A 22,150-nucleotide genomic window follows, 5' to 3' on the forward strand; every position below is an offset into this window, starting at 1 on the left:
ACTGAAGTTCTCACCCTGGGCCAGCAGGGGGATACTGTAGATAGTTTTCACTCAGGTCCACATATGCAAATAAGGGATCGAATGTGACGTTCAGTGATTGGATAGTTACAGAAAGTGGTTACTGTTGCGTTCTAGTGGAGCTCTATATAAGCAGGCTGGCTGAACCCTTCAGTTCAGTTCTGTTCTGGCCTGTGAAGAAACAAGAGCTGTTTGAAGAATCACTGTGTTGTCTGATATGTTCACCCACAACTTACACTCATCCTTACCTGCAATTGCGTATTCCCATCCTTCATCCCTAATTCCCTTTCCATCAACACGGCACAGTGGGATACAGGAGCTCCAAGGTTCTTGGATGCTTGGCATCTCTGCAGCATAATCAGGGAAATGTTTCTCTTTGCCCAAACAGTATGGAGGGCTGCTGCCAGCTGCGAAAGCAATATCAGGCTGGGCAGATCACTGATCTGACCTGAGCACCATAAAACCACTCTCAAAGGGAGGCTGCGTCTTTCCAACGTGCAATCCGGATTAAGAGTTCTGCCACAAACCGTAAAACCAAAGCATCGTCCAGTCTTTGTTGTGTATCCTTGCTCAGAGGGACAGAGTTGAGATTCTGGGTGTCGTGCTTTTCATCATGAATGCGCAATAATTCTACGGTGTTTTCAGACTGTACAGGACTGGTGCCTTTGTAAGCCATTCTGAAATGAACTGGAATTATGCTAAAATTGTGTTGAGGGTCCATGAAACACCGTGTGTGTGTGTAAGAGAGAGAGATGTCATTCATAGAGATGGAGCGAAAAGTACTCTTAAAAATAATGCAGGGCAATTCTTGTGGTCCTTTTTTCTAAACATGTTTTTTTTTTTATTAAACCAACAGAAAATACATCATGCAGCAGGTATTTCTCATTATTATACAGCAAAACTGCCAGGCAGCAATTCCAGCTACATCGGGCAGGCAGGCTTTTGTGATGGTCTCCAGTTTTGCACAGTCACTAGAGTGTCGCACCATGAATTATTAAATCAATGCTTCATGGTAATACATAATTTCTTATCAATTATTCATGCTAATGTGCGTGTATTTTACTTAATTGTGTTATTGACGATCAAAAGTAATTTCCTGAAAATCCTCAAGGACAGAAAATTTAATCAACATAACTACTTTTCAGATGCAATGCTGTTAAGTATTCTTAATTTGCTCAACAGTTCACTTATTTATGTACCTTTCTGGAGGAAAAATGAGTTTAATCAAACCATTAGAATGAAGAGTTAGTGTATACAAGGGCCAAGTTCACCTGAGCAATCGGTAATTATGCCGAAATGAAATTGAGATTGCTTATATTTTTTTGCAAACCATTTTAATAGTGGAACTTTAGGAAATAAATTCCAAATGACTGGAATGGCTGTGAAAAGAGACACGGATTCCTCTTCTTCCTGGGATGTTTGTGTGTGTGTGGCTTTTTATTTTTGGCAGGAGAAACTGTTCTTGTTACTCTTCAGATAAATGCTTAAGAGCTGAAGGTGAAGAGAATTTGGTTGCATCCAAACCCCACAGAGGTGCTGCAATCTCCACAGCTACAGTGGCTGCCCCCTTCTGCTTCTTATTCTCTGCTGGGATTCAAGTTTATCAAAAGGACAGGGGTAAATGTTATCAGCTGATCATGTTAAAACAAAGAAAAGCCTTCCTGCATTGCTCATCAACCAGTCAAAAGAACAGCGCTCAAAATGAACCCCGAGCCAGAAAGATGATCTATACACAAGGCCTGAGCATCACCAACTATCTTTCTGTCATAGTATAATTTATGTAACCTGGGAGGTTGTGACTCTGCAAAGGTGTGGTCTTTGGAGAACCAGGCACTCCACTTTCCTGATCAGGGGTGACAGCCTTGAGTTCTCAACAACTGCTTTATATATCTGGGTCTGCTGCAATCCGAGACAAACTTACTAGAAGCAGCGATTTATCTGTTTTTGTTTCTCTCCATTTTTTAGTTTTCCAATCTGAAGTTCAGATCACTACACTTGTGTTACCGGTTTGCAATTTGTTAAGTTAAAAAGTCACCGCCACAAACACTGATCGGCATATTAGCACACGGTCGCTTTTTCCTAGGACGCATATTTTTGCAAGCCATCTCCCCAAACATAATGCATTTGTGCATGTCATTTTCACCAATATCTTTTCCCCAATGTACCCACTTTTGTAACCATTTTTTGTTTGCGCTTTCTGAGACAATGCAGAAACCGCAGCAGAGCTATCCTTTGAAATTCATACTTCTTGGAATTTTGCAAGGCAGTTCGCCAAACAACTGGGAGTTGAATTCAACAGGACTTATATTTTAGTACACTTGAATAGTATTGCACTGCTGAAATGATTTGATTCTTCTATTGTATGCCATCCGACTGGGGTTTATCTGAAGGGCAGGATAGACATACCTATGACAAATAAAAAATATTACCACTCTGTGCTCACGAATCAAATTCTTGGTTATGGACTGCTGTCAAAGTGTCTTCCTTCTGCTCTGTGGGATAAACTGATGGTCTCATGTCCTCAAATTCAACAGGATCTTGAGGCACAGCCTGTGTGAAGTTACAGTTCTGCTACGATGAGGGGAAATGGAGGGGACATGTTCCACAAAGGACCTCAGTTTGGCAAGTAGAGCAAACTTAGCAGGCAAAGCAGAAATCCCTTTCCAGGAAGGGATGGATCCAAAGATCTTATTCACCAAGCTCATTCAATGACAGAAGACCTATTTATCATCTAGATGTTGTAGTAGACCCTTCCGGTCATTTTCATTGCCCCCAAATCCTAGCTAAAATTAGACCTTAGAAAGAGAGGTTGTTATCTTCACCCATTCATATTTCTGCTAGAAACATATTCAGAGCTGATAGGAATGTCTGTGGCCTCCTGCGTCCCAAACTGAACATAGGGAACAGGATGAAGTGATGGTCCCATGGAGAGATGACTCAAATTCCTAGAAATTCAGCCCCAATGTTTTTGCAGGGAATTGTCACACTCCTTGGCTGTTGGCCCGGCTTCTCAGACCTGAATGGCCTAAGTCAAGGTGTTAGTGGCACCAGCAAGTTGAAGGCCCCTCTGCAGTATGGGTGGCTAGCTCTCCTTCCTCCTACACATGTGTAGGATCACCTTCCTCCTACACATGTGTAGGGTCACATTGTGGCTTGGATGTGGGCCAAGGGGGTGTTTGGTTGTGTGTGCATCATTACAATCTCCTGTAATCTGTGCGTTGAGGGCCATTCTCTCAAAAGGCGGCGTACAGACCTTCTAAATAAATAAACTAATAGATTAGCAATAAAATCCCTTGTGTGAGCTCAACAAGACTGACCTCTCTGTCCATATTGCTCTCTGGATCTCAGGAACTTCCGCTCGTCAGGCCTATGAAACCAGGCCTTTCTATACCCATTCGCTGTGGAACAACTAAGAGGTTGTTGTTCTTGTTTAAATAGAAGGGGGACCTGTTATGCGATGCTGAGGCAACCCCATATCCCCTCCCCACCCCAGTCTGGTGGAATCTAGACACCAAATAATGCCCTTTTGCTTCTCTCTCTATTCCCATCAGGGCTCCTGGATCCAGTTCTGCCGTAAGCAGAACTAACACCAGGCAGTACCTGGAGATTCAGCGAGAGCAATGGAGAACCTTGGGAAATGCAGCAGGAATTGATGGTGGCAATAAAAGACAGGGCCAGAGAAAACCTAGAGATTGCTGAAACTGTCAACAGATGAGCGAGTTTCCTTCCAGGTTCAAAATAAATCCAGATAGCCTCTAAAGGGTGGATCCCTCGGATTTGGTTTCTTGGGGTGCTGAGTTCATTATGAGGCGGCATGTGGGGTCTCAAACACTTTTCTCGCTTTCGTTCTGTTCCACAGCCACGGGCGGCTTGTTGTCCAAGGCATTCTCTGCAGCGGGCTTGGCCCCCGAGGGTGGAGTGGGGCTGCTGGAGGCCAGGAGGTTCGCCGACTGCAGCACAGCCTCCGAGTGCTCCCGGGCTTTCATGCGCAGGGCCGCCACGCTCGCCGTGCGATTACTCTGGCAGCCGTACGTGGGGAGGAAGGAGAGGCCCATGTGGTCGGGAACACAGCAAGAGCACAGCGGGCTACCTGCAGCGGGAGGAAAAACAAAACACCACCTGCCGTCGGAATGCATCGGTAAAAGACGGAGCCGTTTGCTGCTGCAATGCACTTCTACAAATATGCGCCAGGAGGATTTTCCAGGGGCCTGCCCACCTGTAGGCACCACGAATGAAGCTGGTGCAGACACTATTCAGGCTAGATCAGCAGTTCCAAAGCCACAGTACAGTGGTACCTCGGGTTAAGTACTTAATTCGTTCCGGAGGTTTCTTAACCTGAAACTGTTCTTAACCTGAAGCACCACTTTAGCTAATGGGGCCTCCTGCTGCCGCCACGCCACCGGAGCACGATTTCTGTTCTCATCCTGAAGCAAAGTTCTTAACCTGAAGCACTATCTCTGGGTTAGCGGAGTCTGTAACCTGAAGCGGATGTAACCTGAAGCGAATGTAACCCGAGGTACCACTGTACAGTGGTCAAAAAGTCTGTCGGGGTGGGCAGACTGTATCACCAATTTTTCTCAGCAGAAAAGAAACATGATTTATTTCAAGGAGTTACTTCTGAGTAAAATATACCAAAGCCAGTCAATTCTGTTTTATTATGTAAAAGAAGCGCCCTTTGGGAGTGAATTAAATAATGTGGAGGCTAAGAAAGTTCTGTAACAAACATATCTCAGTATTATCCTTCATCCACCTTTTTGTTCTGCTCTGAGGGGGTCCGCTTCCAAATCCAAAGTGTTGGTGGCCAACATCCTTCCTCTTATTGCTTAGCAACAGAATTAGGTGATTTGGCCCTGTGGATAGCTCAGTCAGTAGAGCATTGTGGGTTTGAGCCCCACGTTGGGCAAAAGATTCCTGCATTGCGGTGAATTACACAAGATAATCCTCAGTGTCCCTTCCAGCTGTACAATTCTACAATTCTGAGCACCCTTAGCAACGATGCTGCCTACCACGCCTTGAAGCATTACAGCTGCCTCCACATTTTGTGCTCTAACTTTCAGAAATGGCCAACTTGCTTTAAAAAAAGAAAGTTAAGAGTGCTTTGGGACTCAGTACATGCGTAGCACCTGCACTCCTCTGTTGATGGTCCTGATCAGGGAGAAGAAGAAAAGAAGAGTGGAAACGACTCAACACACCAAAATTCTAGAATTCAACAACAGCAATTCACTGTTTGTAGTCACTTTTCAATGGTATCCCCTCAGTTATCCATGTATTCTAGTAACTTAGAGGAGGCCTCAGCCACATGGCGCCCTAATTCCTCACATACTGTGCATATCTATAAATCCACCTTTGATTCGGCAAAGAAACAGCATTTCATCTTTATGGACAACTGCTTAAAGTCATTAAAAAAATGTGTAGCTTAACCATATTGATCGAAAAGCCAGGCAACGCTATGAACAATATGGAGGTAAAATTATAGGAACTGGGTTAGTCATATAGCCTTTGAGAAACAGTAGTAGACAAGGACATTATCATCTTTCCTAATTTGTATCTTTTATAAAGACACGGGGCCAGAAACCCTGATTCTGCCTTTACAACTGCCTGTGGAAAGTACCCAGCCAAAACAGCTATGAGTGAAAAGTGCTGTTTGTGGTTTCACTCGTCTTACTGCGAATGTAAAAACAATAGGGACTAGAATGCTCTTCCCATTTTAAAAGGTCCATCTTCTGCTTCCTGCCTCGCGTTAGCAACTTTCACAAACTCAGAGGGCCTGTGAACAGCACAAGGAATGCTCAGACATAGTGTGATGGTTCTAGTTGTTGCTTGTGCGTAAGCCGGTGAAAACACCTGGGTGTATTCCCTGAGTGAACCTTTTCTGTCCGGCCAGCCATGCACCCGTGGCTGTCTCAATCGCTGGCAGAATCCGTCAGTGGGCGTTTCTTAAACTTCTTCCAGCAAAGAAGCTCTTTGATGCCTAGTCTCCTCCTACTTTCTCTGTGCAAAAGCCTTCTGCGCAAGGAGGGCGTAGGCAGCGGAGGACCTCTACTCTCCCCACTGGTCCCCGGCGAGGAGTCATGGAGCCACCTCGCCGCTTCCCCCATCTGCCCCCCTTTTCCACTGGTGCTACGCTGATTCTCTTCCCCAGAAGATGGGCTGCCTCTCCCAATCCCGGGACGCTCTCTGGAATCCCTCTGGATTTTGCTCTCTCCCTCCGGCACTGATGGCAGTTCCCTGACACATAGCTTTAATGTTGTTGTGTGTGAACGGGTGGGAGTTATGTCTAAAGATCACCCAGAGGAGTACAGTGTTAGAGGTCCAAGCGGCCTCAGCTGTAAGTCGGGTATTTCGCATTGCTGGCCCCCTTGCTGTGAAATCCTCTTCTGGCAAGATTCGGCAGCTGCCCTCACTTTTGACTTCCAGGTATCTTTGAAGACCTTTTTTCAGTCCACAGGCCTCTGCAGCTGTTTAATTTTTAATTTTTTGACCAGCCAGCTGCTTTAATGGCTATCTGTTATTGTTTTTAATGGTGCTTTCTGTTTTAACGTTGCACACACTGCCTTGATATTTTACAATATAGTGGTACAGAAATACTTTTCTGCATAAATAAAATAATGGGAGGCACGCACGAAACAAGGACCTCCATGGAAGCTACCGCATGATGCAGTGATGGCCGCCAGCATGACTTTAAAAGGGAATTAAGACAAAATAATGAAGGGCAAAGCTATTTTCTATCTGCCCAGTCAGAGGCAATATGTCTCTGAATGTTAGTTGCTGGGAATCACAAAAGGGGAGAAGCGGCACTAAAATTCCATGACTGGGAGTGGCCGCCGAGACCATATAACATTGGGAGACCTGAATTGGCTCCCAGTACATTTCCAAGCACAATTCAAAGTGTTGGTGCTGACCTTTAAAGCCCTAAATGGCCTCGGCCCAGTATACCTGAAGGAACGTCTCCACCCCCATTGTTCAGCCCAGACACTGAGGTCCAGCTCCGATGGCCTTCTGGCAGTTCCCTCACTGCAAGAAGTGAGGTTACAGGGATCCAGGCAGAGGGCCTTCTCGGTGGTGGCGCCTGCCCTGTGGAACACCTTACCATCAGATTTCAAGGAATTAAACAACTACCTGACTTTTAAAAGACATCTGAAGGCAGCCCTGTTTAGGGAAGTTATTAATGTTTGATGTTTTATTGTGTTTTTAATATTCTGTTGGGAGCTGCCCAGAGTGGCTGGGGAGGCCTGGCCAGATGGACGGGGTATAATTAATAAATTATATTATTATTATTATTATTATTATTATTATTATTATTATTATTATTTGCAGACTTCTGATAGGTTTCTGGTTCACCACTGTGAGAACAGGATGCCGGACTAGATGGGTGTTTCAATCAGCACTTGGGTTTTATTTTTGCTGTCTTATGACAGTTTCCCAGAGAGCCACTGAACATGGTTATAAAGAGAAGGCTCCATTTAGTCCCTAGAATAGTGGTTTTCAACCAGCGTGCCCTGGCACCTTGGAGTGCCTTGAATGGTGATCAGTGGTGCTGTGGGCAATACTGGCCTCTGTCCCTCTTTCCTTCTTGCCCTCCTCTGATGCCCTCTTTTCAGCAGGGGGGCCAGTCCACTGTCCCTCAGACCTTGTGGGGGGCCGGACTACATTTTTTTTGGGGGGGAGAGAAATGAACGAATTCCTATGCCCCACTGATAACCCAGAGATGCATTTTAAATATAAGGACACATTCTACTCATGTAAAAATATGCTGATTCTGGACCATCTGTGGGCCGGATTTAGAAGGCGATTGGGCCAGATCTGGCCCCCGGGCCTTAGTTTGCCTACCCATGCTCTTGCGTCTCTGCCTCCCAAAGGCTTGCACGACTGTTTGTTGCAGCAGCCCTGGCTACAAGCTCCCCAGGCGAATGGTGCCGCTGGGGCTGGGCAGGGGTGCTGGTTGCCAGGAGCTGAGGCGGCCTTGGTGCAAGCAAGCGGGTGAGGTAGCCCATCCAGCCAGTCCGCTAGCCCTTGCTGTTGGGAATGGACAGACAAGTCCCAGGCCCCTGTGGGGCAATGTGAGGAGGCACCTCTCTTTGGGGGCAGCTCAGAGAGCAGGGGCAGCAGCAGCGGAGGGCTCCCAAGGAGAGGGGAGGAGGCTGAGGGAACCCTCCACAAGGGAGGGTATGTGAAAAAAAGGTGAGGGGCTGCCAGCTCTGCAGGAAAGGAGTAGCATAACTGGGCTCCTGAGCCCCACAAGGGTGCCACTGAAAGAAGGTAGATGGTCAAGGGAGCTGTGGACTCTAGAAGATAGGAGATCTGCTCCTGTCATAGTGTGTGGAAGCCCAGCCTTAGCATCTGAACGGGGCCTTTGCTAAATTGTTTCAAGAAGCTGCTGTCTCCTGTATTCTAAATTAAAAACACACAATTAGTTCTCCATTAGGTTACAGCAAATTCTGCAAAATTGATCTGGAGCACCTACTGTTGCTATATTACCTCATGCTTGAAAGGCTGAGCTCGGACATAAATACTTAATGTAATAAATACAGTCTGAAATATTTGATCCACTTGACAGTTTAATTGATCTGCTACAGAGAGACTGACAGGAAAAATTAAATTAGTCCTGCCTCATCTCTGCCAAAAGCACATTTTAACTGAAAGTGGTACTTGAACTACAGATCGGTTCACAAGGGGATCCCTTTTTCCACTAGACACTGCTGGAGGAGAAGAGGTGCAGGGTGCGCTTAGAATCAGGGGTAGACAACCTAAGGCCCGTGGGCCATAAGTGGCCCATGGAGGTCGTTTAACCGGCCCCCGAGCCACCCCCAAACCAAGCCGCCCACTCGGTGAGTCCCCGCGCAGCGCGGCACGGGGACTCGCTTCCACAGTGCTGGAAATTGCATCTGCGCATGCTGCGACTCTGGAAATCGTGTCTGCGCAGACACCGGGAATCGTGGCAGTGCACACGATCTGGCCCATGCAGGGATCTCCGCTGGAGTGAACCAGCCCAAGCAAGGTAAACCTGGCCTAGATCTAGATTTTGAAGCACATCTTTCATCGATTATCACACTTGCACCCTGACCTGGTGCCCTCCGGACCTTTTGGACTCCAGGTCCCATCACCCCCCTGCCAGCATCCCTGTCTGGAGTTGATGGGAGCTGCAATCCAAAATAACTGGAAGGCAGCAGTTTTGGGAATCGTTCCCTAACAATTCTTCCTCCCGAGTCTGTGGGATATTTAGTAAGGTAAAGGGACCCCTGACCATTAGGTCCAGTCGTGACCGACTCTGGGGTTGCGGCGCTCATCTCGCTTTATTGGCCGAGGGAGCCGGCGTACAGCTTCCGGGTCATGTGGCCAGCATGACTAAGCCGCTTCTGGCGAACCAGAACAGCGCAGGGAAACGCCGTTTACCTTCCTGCTGGAGTGGTACCTATTTATCTACTTGCACTTTGACGTGCTTTTGAACTGCTAGGTTGGCAGGAGCAGGGACCGAACAACGGGAGCTCACCCCGTGGCGGGGATTCGAGCCACCGACCTTCTGATCAGCAAGTCCTAGGCTCTGTGGTTTAACCCACAGCGCCACCCACGGTGGGATATATACAATGCTGTCAAACCAACGATTTGTATTTCCTGCAAGTTTGCTAGAGAGAACCCTGTGAGAGACACTTTCCCATTGTGCCCTGATAGGAGAAGGTATCTCTCTCTCGCTCTCTCTTTTGTCCTACCTGCGATATATATTGCACATCCTCTTTTTCGCCATTCTTCCATCAAGTCAACAATGTGTAGGTGTTCAGACACCATTTTAAGCTAGACTAAAGTATGCCTTTGCAACTGAATGACCATGTTAAGCCTTCCCAAGCAAAGCTGCTGCATCTGTTACTCTCCAACAAGTATTCTGAGTGAGCAAATGTTAATTTTTGACCTTTTACAAGATTGTGTGATTATTGTATTAAGGGGGGGGAGGGAGAAATACCAGGAGAATCCCGTCTGCTTTAAAGCGTCCTGGATTATTTAAACCAAAAGGCTAAAACTAGCCTCTCCAAGCTTCCCTTTCAAGCTGCAAAGGGTCACAAAGGATAATATCTAATAAATATTTCCCTAGCATCTATTCTCATCCCTACATACCGTATTTTTCGCCCTATAGGACGCACTGGCCCATAGGACGCACCTCCTTTTTGGGGGGGGGGGGGAATGAATAAAAAAAATTATTTCCCCCCCCCCAGCTGCGGGGCTGGGGTGGGGGAAGCCCGAGCTTCCCCCGACCCCAGCCCCCAGAACAGGCTGCTATCTGCAAGCCTTGCGAGCCCGCGGCAACTCCCGCCGGGCTCACAAGGCTTGCGGACACCTGCATGAAGCAGGCAGCAGGCTGCTATCTGCAGCCTAGGGAGCCCTGCGGGAACTCCCGCAGGGCTCCCTAGGCTGCGGGTGTTTGCCCGAAGTGCCGGGCGCTCTGCTTCCAGCGCACCCCGCGCTCCGGGAAGCAGGCTGCTATCCGCAGCCTAGGGAGCCCTGCGGGAACTCCCGCGGGCTCCCCAGGCTTGCTGATAGCTTCCTGAAGCCTGGAGAGTGAGAGGGGTCTGTGCGCACCGACCCCTCTCACTCTCCAAGCTTCAGCGAAAGCCTGCATTCGCCCCATAGGACGCACAAGGATTTCCCCTTCATTTTTGGAGGGGGAAAAGTGCGTCCTATGGGGCGAAAAATGCGGTAGGTATCAGAGCCCTCACTCAGGCAGATGACACACAGCCAGACCTGGCTTTGCCCCAGCAGCAGAGTTCATTCCTTTTTGGATCTCTCTGTTTCAAGAATCTGAGGGGTTTCCGTTGATTCTCTCTCTCTCTCTTTCTTTCTTTCTTTCTTTCTTTCTTTCTTTCTTTCTTTCTTTCTTTCTGAAAGCTCACCTGAACCAGATACCTGGTCCACCTCTAGCCCAACACCATCCCCTCTAGGCACCAGTTCTCTGAGGTAAGGACCCTTTCCCCAGCCCAGCAAACGTACCCTCCTTTTAATTCTTGGTGCCACAGACTGAACCGATGACCACGGAGTTCACAGCACAGTCTGACGTGAATCCTCCACATCTCCCACCATCCTTTCAAGACAACGAGAAAGGATGATTGATTTATTTTGCAAAAGGCACTCCTACTAAATCCCTGAGTGAGGCAAGTGCCTCAGGCGGCAGGTGTTGGAAGTGGGGCACAGCAGTTTCTGGGGGCTCTTGGGCAAAGTGGGCCCCCTTTCCCCTCAGACCACACCCCTCCTCCTCACTCTCCATGCCACCCCATTAAATTAAAATAAATCTCGACCAATAGGGCAACTCCCTTCTGCCCAATAAAAACAATACAGATGTTTTCATTTCTTGGGGGAAATTTAACCTCTTTGTAGGCCTCAATTCCAAAGGATTCTGGGCCCCTTCCCTGTTTAGTCATCTATTTTATATACAACCCAGTTGTTAGAGCATGAGACTTAATCACAGGGTCAGGAGCCATGGGTTCAAGCCCCATATAGGCCAAAAGATTCCTGCGTTGCTTGTGATTAGACCATAGCCGTCAAGCGTCCCTTATTTGGCGGGACAGTCCCTTATCCCAGTGCCATGTCCCGCTGCTGTCCCTTATTGATGATGTCTCTTAAATAAGCTACTGAAGGTAATGGGGCCCTTTCTATGTCCAGCTTGCTTTGTCAACAACAAATTGTTGCTTTTTTGTGTGTTGTATAGATGCTTTATGGTAATTTATGGACCTAATAGGTATCTAAAGCCATTTGCATGCAACAAAATAGGTATTTTATAAAAGTAATTGTTGATCCCTTATTTTGGCTGCTGATCCCTTATTTTCGAGGCTGCTAGTCCCTTATTTTCAAATCTGTAAGTTGACAGCTATGGATTAGACCAGAATTCTGGGTTTCCCAATCTTGTGTCTCCAGCTGTTTTTGGACTACAACTCCCATCATCCCCAGCTAGCAGGACCAGTGGTTAGGGATGATGGGAGTTGTAGTTCAAAAACAGCCGGAGACCCAAGATTGGGAAACAGTGGACTAGATGAACACCATGGTCCTTTCCAACTTTTTGATGCTATGATTCTAATAATACGTAGATTGTATGAGTCCAGAGCCTGGGGTCAATGCACAAACTACTGAGAAATAATTCTCAGTTGTGGCTGTTAGTTCACTGCTCCAGTTTAATGCGGGGCATCAGGAGGGGGGGCGAGGTGTGTTGCGCACACACAACGCCATCCCCCTGGGCCTGGCTAATCTAAAGCGCTTTCTGCAGGAAAGGTTTAAACCCATTTCGTTCTGCAAATACACTTCTTGAGCACTTGCTGCCACCATGTGTACACAAAGAGCGTTTCCTATTGGGCAGAACTAGTGATGTTACAGGGCTGTGCCACTCCCCATCTCCTAAAATACTTCAGGTATATTGAATAACGTGCAATTTCCTTTTTAAAAAAACGAGGAAGGAAGTGTGTGTGTTTGCAGTGAAGTAACCCCAGTGAGAGGGATGCGGGTGGTGCTGTGGGTTAAACCACAGAGCCTAGGACTTGCCGATCAGAAGGTCGGCAGTTCGAATCCCCGCAACAGGGTGAGCTCCTGTTGCTCGGGCCCTGCTCCTGACAACCTAGCAGTTCGAAAGCACGTCAAAGTGCAAGTAGATAAATAGGTACCGCTCCAGCAGGAAGGTAAACGGCATTACCATGCGCTGCTCTGGTTCACCAGAAATGGCTTAGTCATGCTGGCCACATGACCCAGAAGCTGTATGCTGGCTCCCTCGGCCAATAAAGCGAGATGAGCACCGCAACCCCGGAGTCGGCCACGACTGGACCTAATGGTCAGGGGTACCTTTACCTTTACCTTTAACCCCAGCGAGGTTACTACCGGTGCCGGGGGATACGGACAGACTAAAACCAACAGAAGTAAAAAAGCAGTGATGTGCACTACTTTGAAAACAGGCTCACCTGTATGTATGTATGTGAGTGCCAGCATCACAGACAGCAACTCCAGTGTTAGGTAAAGTTATTGCACAAAGCCTAGACAGCATCTTAAAAAGCAGGGACATCACCTTGCCATCACCTTGCCAACAAAGGTCTGTATAGTTAAAGCTATGGTTTTCCCACTAGTGATGTATGGAAGTGAGAGCTGGACCATAAAGGAGACTGATCGCCGAAGAATTGATGCTTTTGAATTATGGTGCTGGAGGAGACTCTTGAGAGTCCCATGGACTGCAAGAAGATCAGACCTATCCATTCTGAAGGAAATCAGCCCTGAGTGCTCACTGGAAGGACAGATCCTGAAGCTGAGGCTCCAAGACTCTGGCCACCTCATGAGAAGAGAAGACTCCCTGGAAAAGACCCTGATGTTGGGAAAGATGGAGGGTACAAGGAGAAGGGGACGACAGAGGACGAGATGGTTGGATAGTGTTCTCGAAGCTACCAGCATGAGTTTGACCAAACTGCGGGAGGCAGTGGAAGAAAGGAGTGCCTGGCGTGCTCTGGTCCAGGGGGTCACGAAGAGTCGGACACGACTAAATGACTAAACAACAACATGTAGAATTGTATAGCACTATGCAAAAAAAAGTGCACTGCAAAAAATGAGCCCTGTGTGTTTCAAACCCTACATGTGTACATATCCTTTGCAGGCTGGGGGGGGGGAACCAAGGCAAATAAAACAAGATTTTCTACTCACAACTTACCCAACTGCACTCAGTTATTAGAAGGAATGGGGCACCAGGGCAAGCACTGAATAGTATATTAAAGGCTGCCCTCTTAAACAAACACTATTATTTAATGAGCAAATTAAGTTGATTTGGATACACAGAAGATATGAAAAATAAATCTAAGGAACCGTGGAAAGAGAAGGATGGAAGTCAAGTTTGGAAATGTTAAGATGATTGTGAATTTGATGAAATGTATTAATCTGAAAAGTATAAATAAAATTTAAAAAACACTATTATTAAAAAATAATAATTTATCCTTCAAAAAGGACATTCAGGGTAATTCAGGGTATTTCACCTATATATTGAATAGAGTATGAAAACAGGGCACAGAAGATACTTCCATGTCACAGGCTTACACGCAGAACAAATAAAACTTTCAGATACTATGTGATCCATGTAAACGCAGATCACTCCAGCTTGCCTTGCTCCACCAGAAATGCTCCTAAACATCTCAAATAAGAGAATCGCCTGTGAAGTCCGGCACGTAATAAACACACAACACTGGTGGAGGTGTGATGCAGGGCTTACTAGGGACAAGCTGTTAAATCCGAATGTGCTGTGCTGTCACAAAGCATTACAAATGCACAGTTTTCCAAGACAAACATATCCTGAGCAACAACAGTGGTACAGGAAAAGGGGAAGGGAGAGAGAGAGAGACTGAATGTATAAAAGCCCTATAAACCTGAACTGGAAGCCAGTCTGGACGACTGCAATGCGCTCTACGTGGGGCTTCCTTTGAAGGTGACCCGGAAACTACAACTAATCCAGAATGCGGCAGCTAGACGGTGACTGGGCGTGGCCACCGGGACCACATAACACCGGTTCTGAGAGATCTGCATTGGCTCCCAGTACATTTCTGAGCACAATTCAAAGTGTTGGTGCTGACCTTTAAAGCCCCAAACGGCCTCAGTCCAGTACAGTGGTACCTCGGGTTAAGAACTTAATTCGTTCTGGAGGTCTGTTCTTAACCTGAAACTGTTCTTAACCTGAAGCACCACTTTAGCTAATGGGGCCTCCTGCTGCCACTGTGCTGCCGAAGCCTGATTTCTGTTCTTATCCTGAAGCAAAGTTCTTAACCTGAAGCACTATTTCTGGGTTAGTGGAGTGTGTAACCTGAAGCGTATGTAACCCGAGGTACCACTGTATATCTGAAGGAGTGTTTCCGCCCGCATCGTTCAGCCCGAACACTGAGATCCAGCGCCGAGGGCCTTCTGGTGGTTTCCTCACTGCAAGAAGTGAGCTTACAGGGAACCAGGCAGAGGGTCTTCTCAGTGGTGGTGCCTGTCCTGTGGAACGCCCTCCCATCAGATGTCAAGAAAATGAACATCTACCTGACTTTCAGAAGACATCTGAAGGCAGCCCTGTTTGGGGAAGTTTTTAATGTTTGATGTTTTATTGTGTTTTAAATAATCTGTTGGGAGCCGCCCAGAGTGGCTGGGGCAACCCAGCCAGATGGGCGGGGTATAAATAATAAATTTATTTATATTATTATTATTATTAGGAAGATGTACACACAATTGGGGGGGCCTAACAGAACAGCATCAAGCATTAAATCCTTCACAAACATGAAGATTGCGCAGTCCTCACTTTAACTGCTCCTGCCTTGCATGCATCAGATGAATGGGGCAAAGGAATTTACGTGGGTGAGAAGAAAGGGTAATGTTAAGAGCTTTTATTTCAAAATGGCAGTAAAGATCTCCAGCTCTTAATTCCCCCCCCCCATCTTTATAGACAACCCACACCGCAACAGCCCCACAAACATTTAACTCTGCTCTTTTCTCTCTGCCCTGCCCATCGCTGTTGAGACCAGCCCTGATCCCTTTTTGTTTAATGTTTTTATTAAAGAATTTTCCATTTTGTTCTGACTTCTCCTCCTCCTCTCCCTCCCTCAATCTCCTGGAATTTGCATTACAGGGACACGCACACATGCACACACACACAAAAATGTATATGAGAGAAAGGAAATAGCACCATACTCAGAAGTCGAGCTCAAGAATGGTCAAACAAGACTTCCCGAAACCTATATTCGCATGGCACCCAAAGTCCTGGGTGGAGCCTATCGCGCCTCTCCAGGGAAAGGATTCCACCAAGCTGGCGCCACAGCTGAAAAGGCCCTGTCCCTAGTGGATGTCCGCCTGTGGGTCACTCGGCAGCCAGAAACTGGTGCAAAGCCTCAAAAGTAGAATGAACCATATAGATGCCCAAGCTATTTAGGGCTTTAAGGATCAAATCCAGCACTTTAAAATAAGCCTGGAAACCAACAGGCAACCAGCGTGGATCATACAAGATCAGAGTAATATGCTCTGATCAGCTGACTCCAGCCACTATTCTGGCGGCTGCATTTTGCACAAACTGAAGTTTCCCCAACCATGGAAGACACTAGATCAGGGGCCGGCAAACTAAGGTCCACGGGCCGGATCAGGCCCAATTGCCTTCAGGATCTGGCCCATGGACTGTCTGTGGATGGGTGTGGGGATTCTGTTCGTTCGGGCTGTGCCATTTCCCCCCCTGCGCCATTCCATTTTCCCCCCTCTCCCTCAAACACACGGCAGCGGCTCCTCCTCCCTCCCTCCTCCTGGCTTCTCCCCGCCCTGCCTAGAGGAGGAAGGGGGCTGGGATGAGATGGCTGAGCGCCATTTTAAGTAGCCCCTCTCTGGAGCCAGCCCTTTCGCGACGCTCATCTTCTCTCCACTGCCACCCTGGTGCCCCTTCTCCGGCCCACCACAAGTTCTGAGGGACAGTGGACCAGACTGTGGCTAATATTTTTTGCCAAACCCTGCGCTAGGTCATAAATGACCATAGTGAGCCACAGCCATCCATAAGGTTTGCAGCTGGCATATCTGCACAAGCTGGCAAAAGTCACTCCTAGTCACCGATGCCACCTATGAATCTCAAAAAAACCCAGCACCAAATCCAAGAGCATCCCAAAAACTGAGGAACTGCTCCTTCAGGAGGACTGAAACCCCATTCAGAACAGGGCTCTGTGTCCAGGGCAGCTGTTTACCAGCTCCATCTGGTACGCAGGCTGAGCCCCTATCTGCCTGTGGACTGTCTCGCCAGAGTGGTGCATGCTCTAGTTATCTCCCGCTTGGACAACTGCAATGCGCTCTACGTGAACGTGACCCGGAAACTACAACTAATCCAGAATGCGGCAGCTAGACTGATGAGTGGGAGCGGCCACAGAGACCACGTAACACCGGTCTTGAAAGACCTACATTGGCTCCCAGTACATTTCCGAGCACAATTCAAAGTGTTAGTATTGACCTTTAAAGCCCTAAACGGCCTCGGTCCAGTATACCTGAAGGAGTGTCTCCACACCCATTGTTCAGCCCGGACACTGAGGTCCAGCACCGAGGGCCTTTGGTGGTTCCCTCACTGCAAGAAGCCAAGTTACAGGGAACCAGGCAGAGGGCCTTCTCAGTAGTGGCGCCTTCCCTGTGAAACACCCTCCCACCAGATGTCAAAGAGAACAACAACTACCAGACTTTTAGAAGACATCTGAAGGCAGCCCTGTTTAGGGAAGCTTTTAATGTTTGGTGTATTATAGTATTTTAATATTTTTTGGGAAGCTGCCCAGAGTGGCTGGGGAAGCCCAGCCAGATGGGTGGGGTATAAATAATAAATTATTATTATTATTATTATTATTATTATTATTATTATTATTATTATAGCAACCATGATACTGGCTTGGACAGCCCATGGGCAACCGACATTCATCTTCTCTGCATTAAAATTCAGTTTTGTTTCTTCCCATCCAGTCCTTCTCAGCTTGACAAGCTCTTGTTTGCGGTTCCTGCTGTGTCCCTGGGACCTGACGAAAATGAGAGACAAAGCTGTGTATTATCAGCCTACCAGTGACACCTCTGCTAAAACCTCAGACCAGCATGAATCTGTGGTTTCATGGAAGGTAGGGACAAGACAGAACCGACTGGAACTCGCCCAGGAGAAAAAGAACTACACAATTTGATAAGACATCTGAAGGCAGTCCTGTATCAAGAAGTTTTTTATGTTAGTTCAAATATCTGCTGGAACTATAAAGAAAAAGAAGGTACCTTTTATCATATGTGGTGGGCTTGTAAGGTAATAAAAGCTTTCTGGGAGATGATATATAATGAAATGAAAAAAATGTTTAAAATAACTTCTGTTAAGAAACCAGAAGCATTTTTATTAGGAGTAACAAGTACCGACATCCCAAAGGAGCAGAAAATATTTTTGATGTATAGAACAACAGCCGCATGGATGTTATTGGCCTAGAGTTGGAAAGATGAAAAAGTCCCTTCCAGAGAAGAATGGCAAACCAAGTTGATGGACCACGCTGAGATGGCAAAGCTGACTGGGAAACTCAGAAACCAAGAGGATGAAAACTTCATAAAAGAATGAGAAAAAAATTATAAGTTATCTAGGAGACCACTGTAAGCAGATGGAAACAAGGGCAGGATTATTACTCCCTTGTTGTGAAAAAAACATTATGGACAATACGGTTCGATATTTTAAAGAATGGAGTATGGACTACTATGCAGTTGTAGGTGTTTAAAATAAAACTCCATGGATGGTATGGCGGGAAGTCTCGAGATTCGGAGAATCTCCACATACAGTGTGATTTTATTGATTTGTGTTTATTTGTACTCCATCTGTAAAACCAATAAAATGTCGGGGGGGGGAGTCTTTAAAGTTTGATGTTTTTATACATGTTGGAAGCCTCCCAGAGTGGCTGGGGAAACCCAGCCAGATGAGTGGGGTAGAAACAATAAAATTATTAAATTTAATTATTATTATTATTATTAACCATTGCTGGCTGCTCTACAAATTGCAAATGTATAAAATTATACAGAATTCTTTCCTGGCCACGAATTTATGTTGTGAACCACCCTGCGATTTACAGATGAATACAAATTTAATAAATAATAATATAATAAAAATAAATGGGGGGTTGTTCTAAAAGTTTTGCGAAGAGCAGCATTCGTTCTGGGTAAAACCTTGCCTTCCTGCGTCTCACTACAACAGTGGGGTCCCGGGCATTGACAAATTCCACTCATCCAGGACAATTAACAAGCCCTTTCCTCGCAGGCACCACAATTAAGCCTTCACAAAACCTTTTGCAACCACAGCAGCGCACTAACCCTGAATGATCCTGATCGATCCTGCCCGGTGCTTTGATGTATAATGCAAAAGCTGTTTTCCCATCAATGGCTGCACACAGGCTGCTACGCCAACGGAGCAAGCAATATCGCAAGCAGCGATGCACTATGCAAGTCATCCCATGACAAACATAATCATTTCTCTCCTTCCAACCTGCACTGGGCAACAGAGGATCCGGGGAACTTCTGTAGGAGCGGAAGGGAGGCTCTCCCACAATGATTAGAGAATTTCCGGCGAAAACCAGAGATTCTTGTTTACCTCCATTAATAATCTCTCCATTAATGAATTGCACTGTTGCCTTTGTCCATTAAGGAACTGCTCTGGGGGTCCTTGCTTTTAAGCTTGTTGATTTCTCCTGGTAACTCCATATTATTGCACAGAGCATAAATAAATCACACACAGCGAGGGATTTTCCTTTTGTAGCTCGGTGTTCAGTCGAAGACTCCACAATGCAACATCATGAAGGTGCTGAGGTTATAGATTCCCGGGGAGGAAGGCAAGATCCTCTTACAAAAATCACAAATGCACAAACCCTGGATGAGCAGCCCCATCTACACAAGGAGCAAGTTGCAGCTACCGCCATGTATTTAGAAAGGAAGGGTAGAAGGGAACCTGGCACACTGTCCACTGTTCACTCATCATTGTGCAGATGCCTGATTATCATCTTCAAAACCAACTACTCTATTCCAAACTTAAAAATAGAAAGCGTAATGCTGGTGGTGAACAAAAGAGGTTTAAAGACTGTCTCAAGGCAAATCTAACAAAATGTAGTATAAACACTGACAACTGGGAAACACTGGACTGTGAGTGCTCCAACTGGAGAACTGCTTTTACCAAAGGTGTCATGGGCTTTGAAGACGCTCAAACTCAGGACGCAAGGGAGAAATGTGCTAGGAGGAAGGCACGCTTGGGAAATCCACACCGTGATCAACTCCCACCCGGAAACCAATGTCTCCACTGTGGAAGGATGTGTGGATCCAGAATTGGCCTCCACAATCACTTACGGACTCATTGTTAAGACTGTGTCCCATGCCAGAGATCATCATCAATGAGAGGATTGGTAAAAGAGGAGAGGGAGTCATTGTGTTACACAAGACTATGTCCCACTAGCCTATATGCCATCTGCTGCAGTAAACCCTTCCTCTGTCCACAGAGTTGATCTCCCACTGTGCCCCCACGATGCTGTTACTTAATGCTAGGTTGGTCCATAACCTGCTCAGAAACCAATGTCCCCACAGTGGAAGGACGTGTGGATCCAGAATTGGCCTCCACAGTCACTTACGGACTCATTGTTAAAACCGTGTTTATGGAAGACAATCTTACTCGGCTACGAGTGATCACCAAAGACGGGTCTCTGTGTGCAGTATAATGGGAAGCAGTGGCATAGCGTGGGTTGTCAGCCCCCGGGGCAAGACAAGTAATTTGCGCCCCCTAACCCGTGGATTTGCGCCCCCTAACCCATGGATTTGCGCACCCTAACCCTAACCCCCAGATGTTGCGCCCGGTGCGGCCGGCCCCCCCTGCACCCCCCACGCTACGCCACTGATGGGAAGGAGCTTAGACAATTGCCTGAAAACAGTGGTATCTCGGGTTAAGAACTTAATTTGTTCTGGAGGTCCGTTCTTAACCTGAAACTGTTCTTAACCTGAGGTACCACTTTAGCTAATGGGGCCTCGCGCTGCCACCACGTGATTTCTGTTCTCATCCTGAAGCAAAGTTTTTAACTTGAGGTACTATTTCTGGGTTAGCTGAGTCTGTAACCTGAAGCGTCTGTAACCCGAGGTACCACTGTACCTCGAAAGGGATATTGTGGAGCTGGAAGAGTTCAGAAAAGTGCAACCAACATGCTCAAGGGGGTGGAGCTGTAACACAGGCCTGCCTTGCGGCCACCTGTGAGGCTGGTACAGGTATTTTTGCCCTAGTGAAAGAGAATTTCTCCCCGACGTGTCTAGACAACTGGCTCTTGAAATGGTCAGTAAGTGGGGGCTGACGGAGGAAAGCAAGCTACCTTGGGCTTCTGGGGAGATGCAGGAAAGCTGGACGCATCCCCTTGTAGGCATTTGCCTTGAATTCCCAGAAAACAATTCTGCCCAGCGCAGACCCTCCAAGTGTCCCTATTTTCCAGGGACAGTCCCGGATTCACAGAAGCCATCGCGCTTTCTGATTTGATCCTGGAATATCCCGGTTTTCCTTAGGATGTCCTTAGGTATAGTAGGACGTCCCTATTTCCATTGGAGAAATGTTGGAGGGTATGGAGTTATTTGACCCATGAGCCAAGGAGATAAGTAACTATACAACCTTTAGAAGACATGGGAAAGCAGCCCTGTATAAGGAAGCTTTTTAAAAATGTTTAATGTTTTATTATGTTTCTATATATGTTGGAAGCCACTCAGAGTGGCTGGGGCAACCCAGACAGATGGGTGGGGTATGAATAATAAAATCATCATCATTGTCATCATTGAATAAGGTAAAGGTAAAGGTACCCCTGACCATTAGGTCCAGTCGCAGACGACTCTGGGGTTGTGGCGCTTATCTTGCTCTATAGGCCGAGGGAGCCAGCGTTTGTCCACAGACAGCTTCCGGGTCATGTGGCCAGCATGACTAAGCCGCTTCTGGCGAACCAGAGCAGTGCACGGAAACCGTTTACCTTCCCGCCAGAGCAGTACCTATTTATCTACTTGCACTTTGATGTGCTTTCGAACTGCTAGATAGGCAGGAGCAGGGACTGAGCAATGGGAGCTCACCCCATCGTGGGGATTCGAACCACCGACCTTCTGATCGGCAAGCCCTAGGCTCTGTGGTTTAGACCACAGCGCCACCCGCGTCCCATTCGTCATTGAATAGGACATCCCTATTTTCATCAGAGCAATATTGGGTGGTATGCCAGAGTTAGTGGAAACTTGGGGCAAATATGGTGGCAGTCTACTGGAGAACTTCTTGCCTGACTGCCTACTCAGATTAGCAATCATAGAAGGAAGCAATAGGGCCACGGAAGGAGCAGCTCACCTATGGGGAAAATGTTATAGCATTGGGGTATTTTAGTTTAGAGAAAAGGTATTGATGGGGGGGCATGTAGAGATGATAATGCATGATGCTGAAAAAATTGATATCCCCCCTCCCCACTAGAATGCATGGACAACTAATGAAGCTGAACATTGGAAGAATCAAAGCAAATAAAAGGTGCATAATTACACTATGGGATCTGCAAGGAACCATCTTCATTGGCACAACAGCAGCAAAGGAAGGCATTATCCACAACCCTCCCTACGTGCTGTGGTCTCAATACTAATCAAGTCTTTCTGCAGTTGC

General features: G+C 46.9%; 2 protein-coding genes across 2 annotated transcripts in view; both read right to left on the reverse strand.

Annotated features, from left to right (window-relative positions):
* ERCC6 (ERCC excision repair 6, chromatin remodeling factor) overlaps positions 1–22,150 on the reverse strand; it is a 126,874-nt gene that overhangs the window by 16,636 nt on the left and 88,088 nt on the right. The gene's annotated exons all lie outside the window — the stretch shown is intronic.
* DRGX (dorsal root ganglia homeobox) overlaps positions 1–22,150 on the reverse strand; it is a 41,239-nt gene that overhangs the window by 204 nt on the left and 18,885 nt on the right. The window contains exon 7 of the mRNA XM_083616018.1: positions 255–4,108. Within this exon, the coding sequence (XP_083472144.1) occupies positions 3,843–4,108 (266 nt within the window). The 3' untranslated portion in view covers positions 255–3,842. The remainder of the gene's footprint in view (positions 1–254; positions 4,109–22,150) is intronic.

The sequence above is a fragment of the Podarcis filfolensis genome (assembly GCF_964270895.1).
Source record: "Podarcis filfolensis genome assembly, chromosome: 5".
NCBI classification, from domain to species: domain Eukaryota; kingdom Metazoa; phylum Chordata; class Lepidosauria; order Squamata; family Lacertidae; genus Podarcis; species Podarcis filfolensis.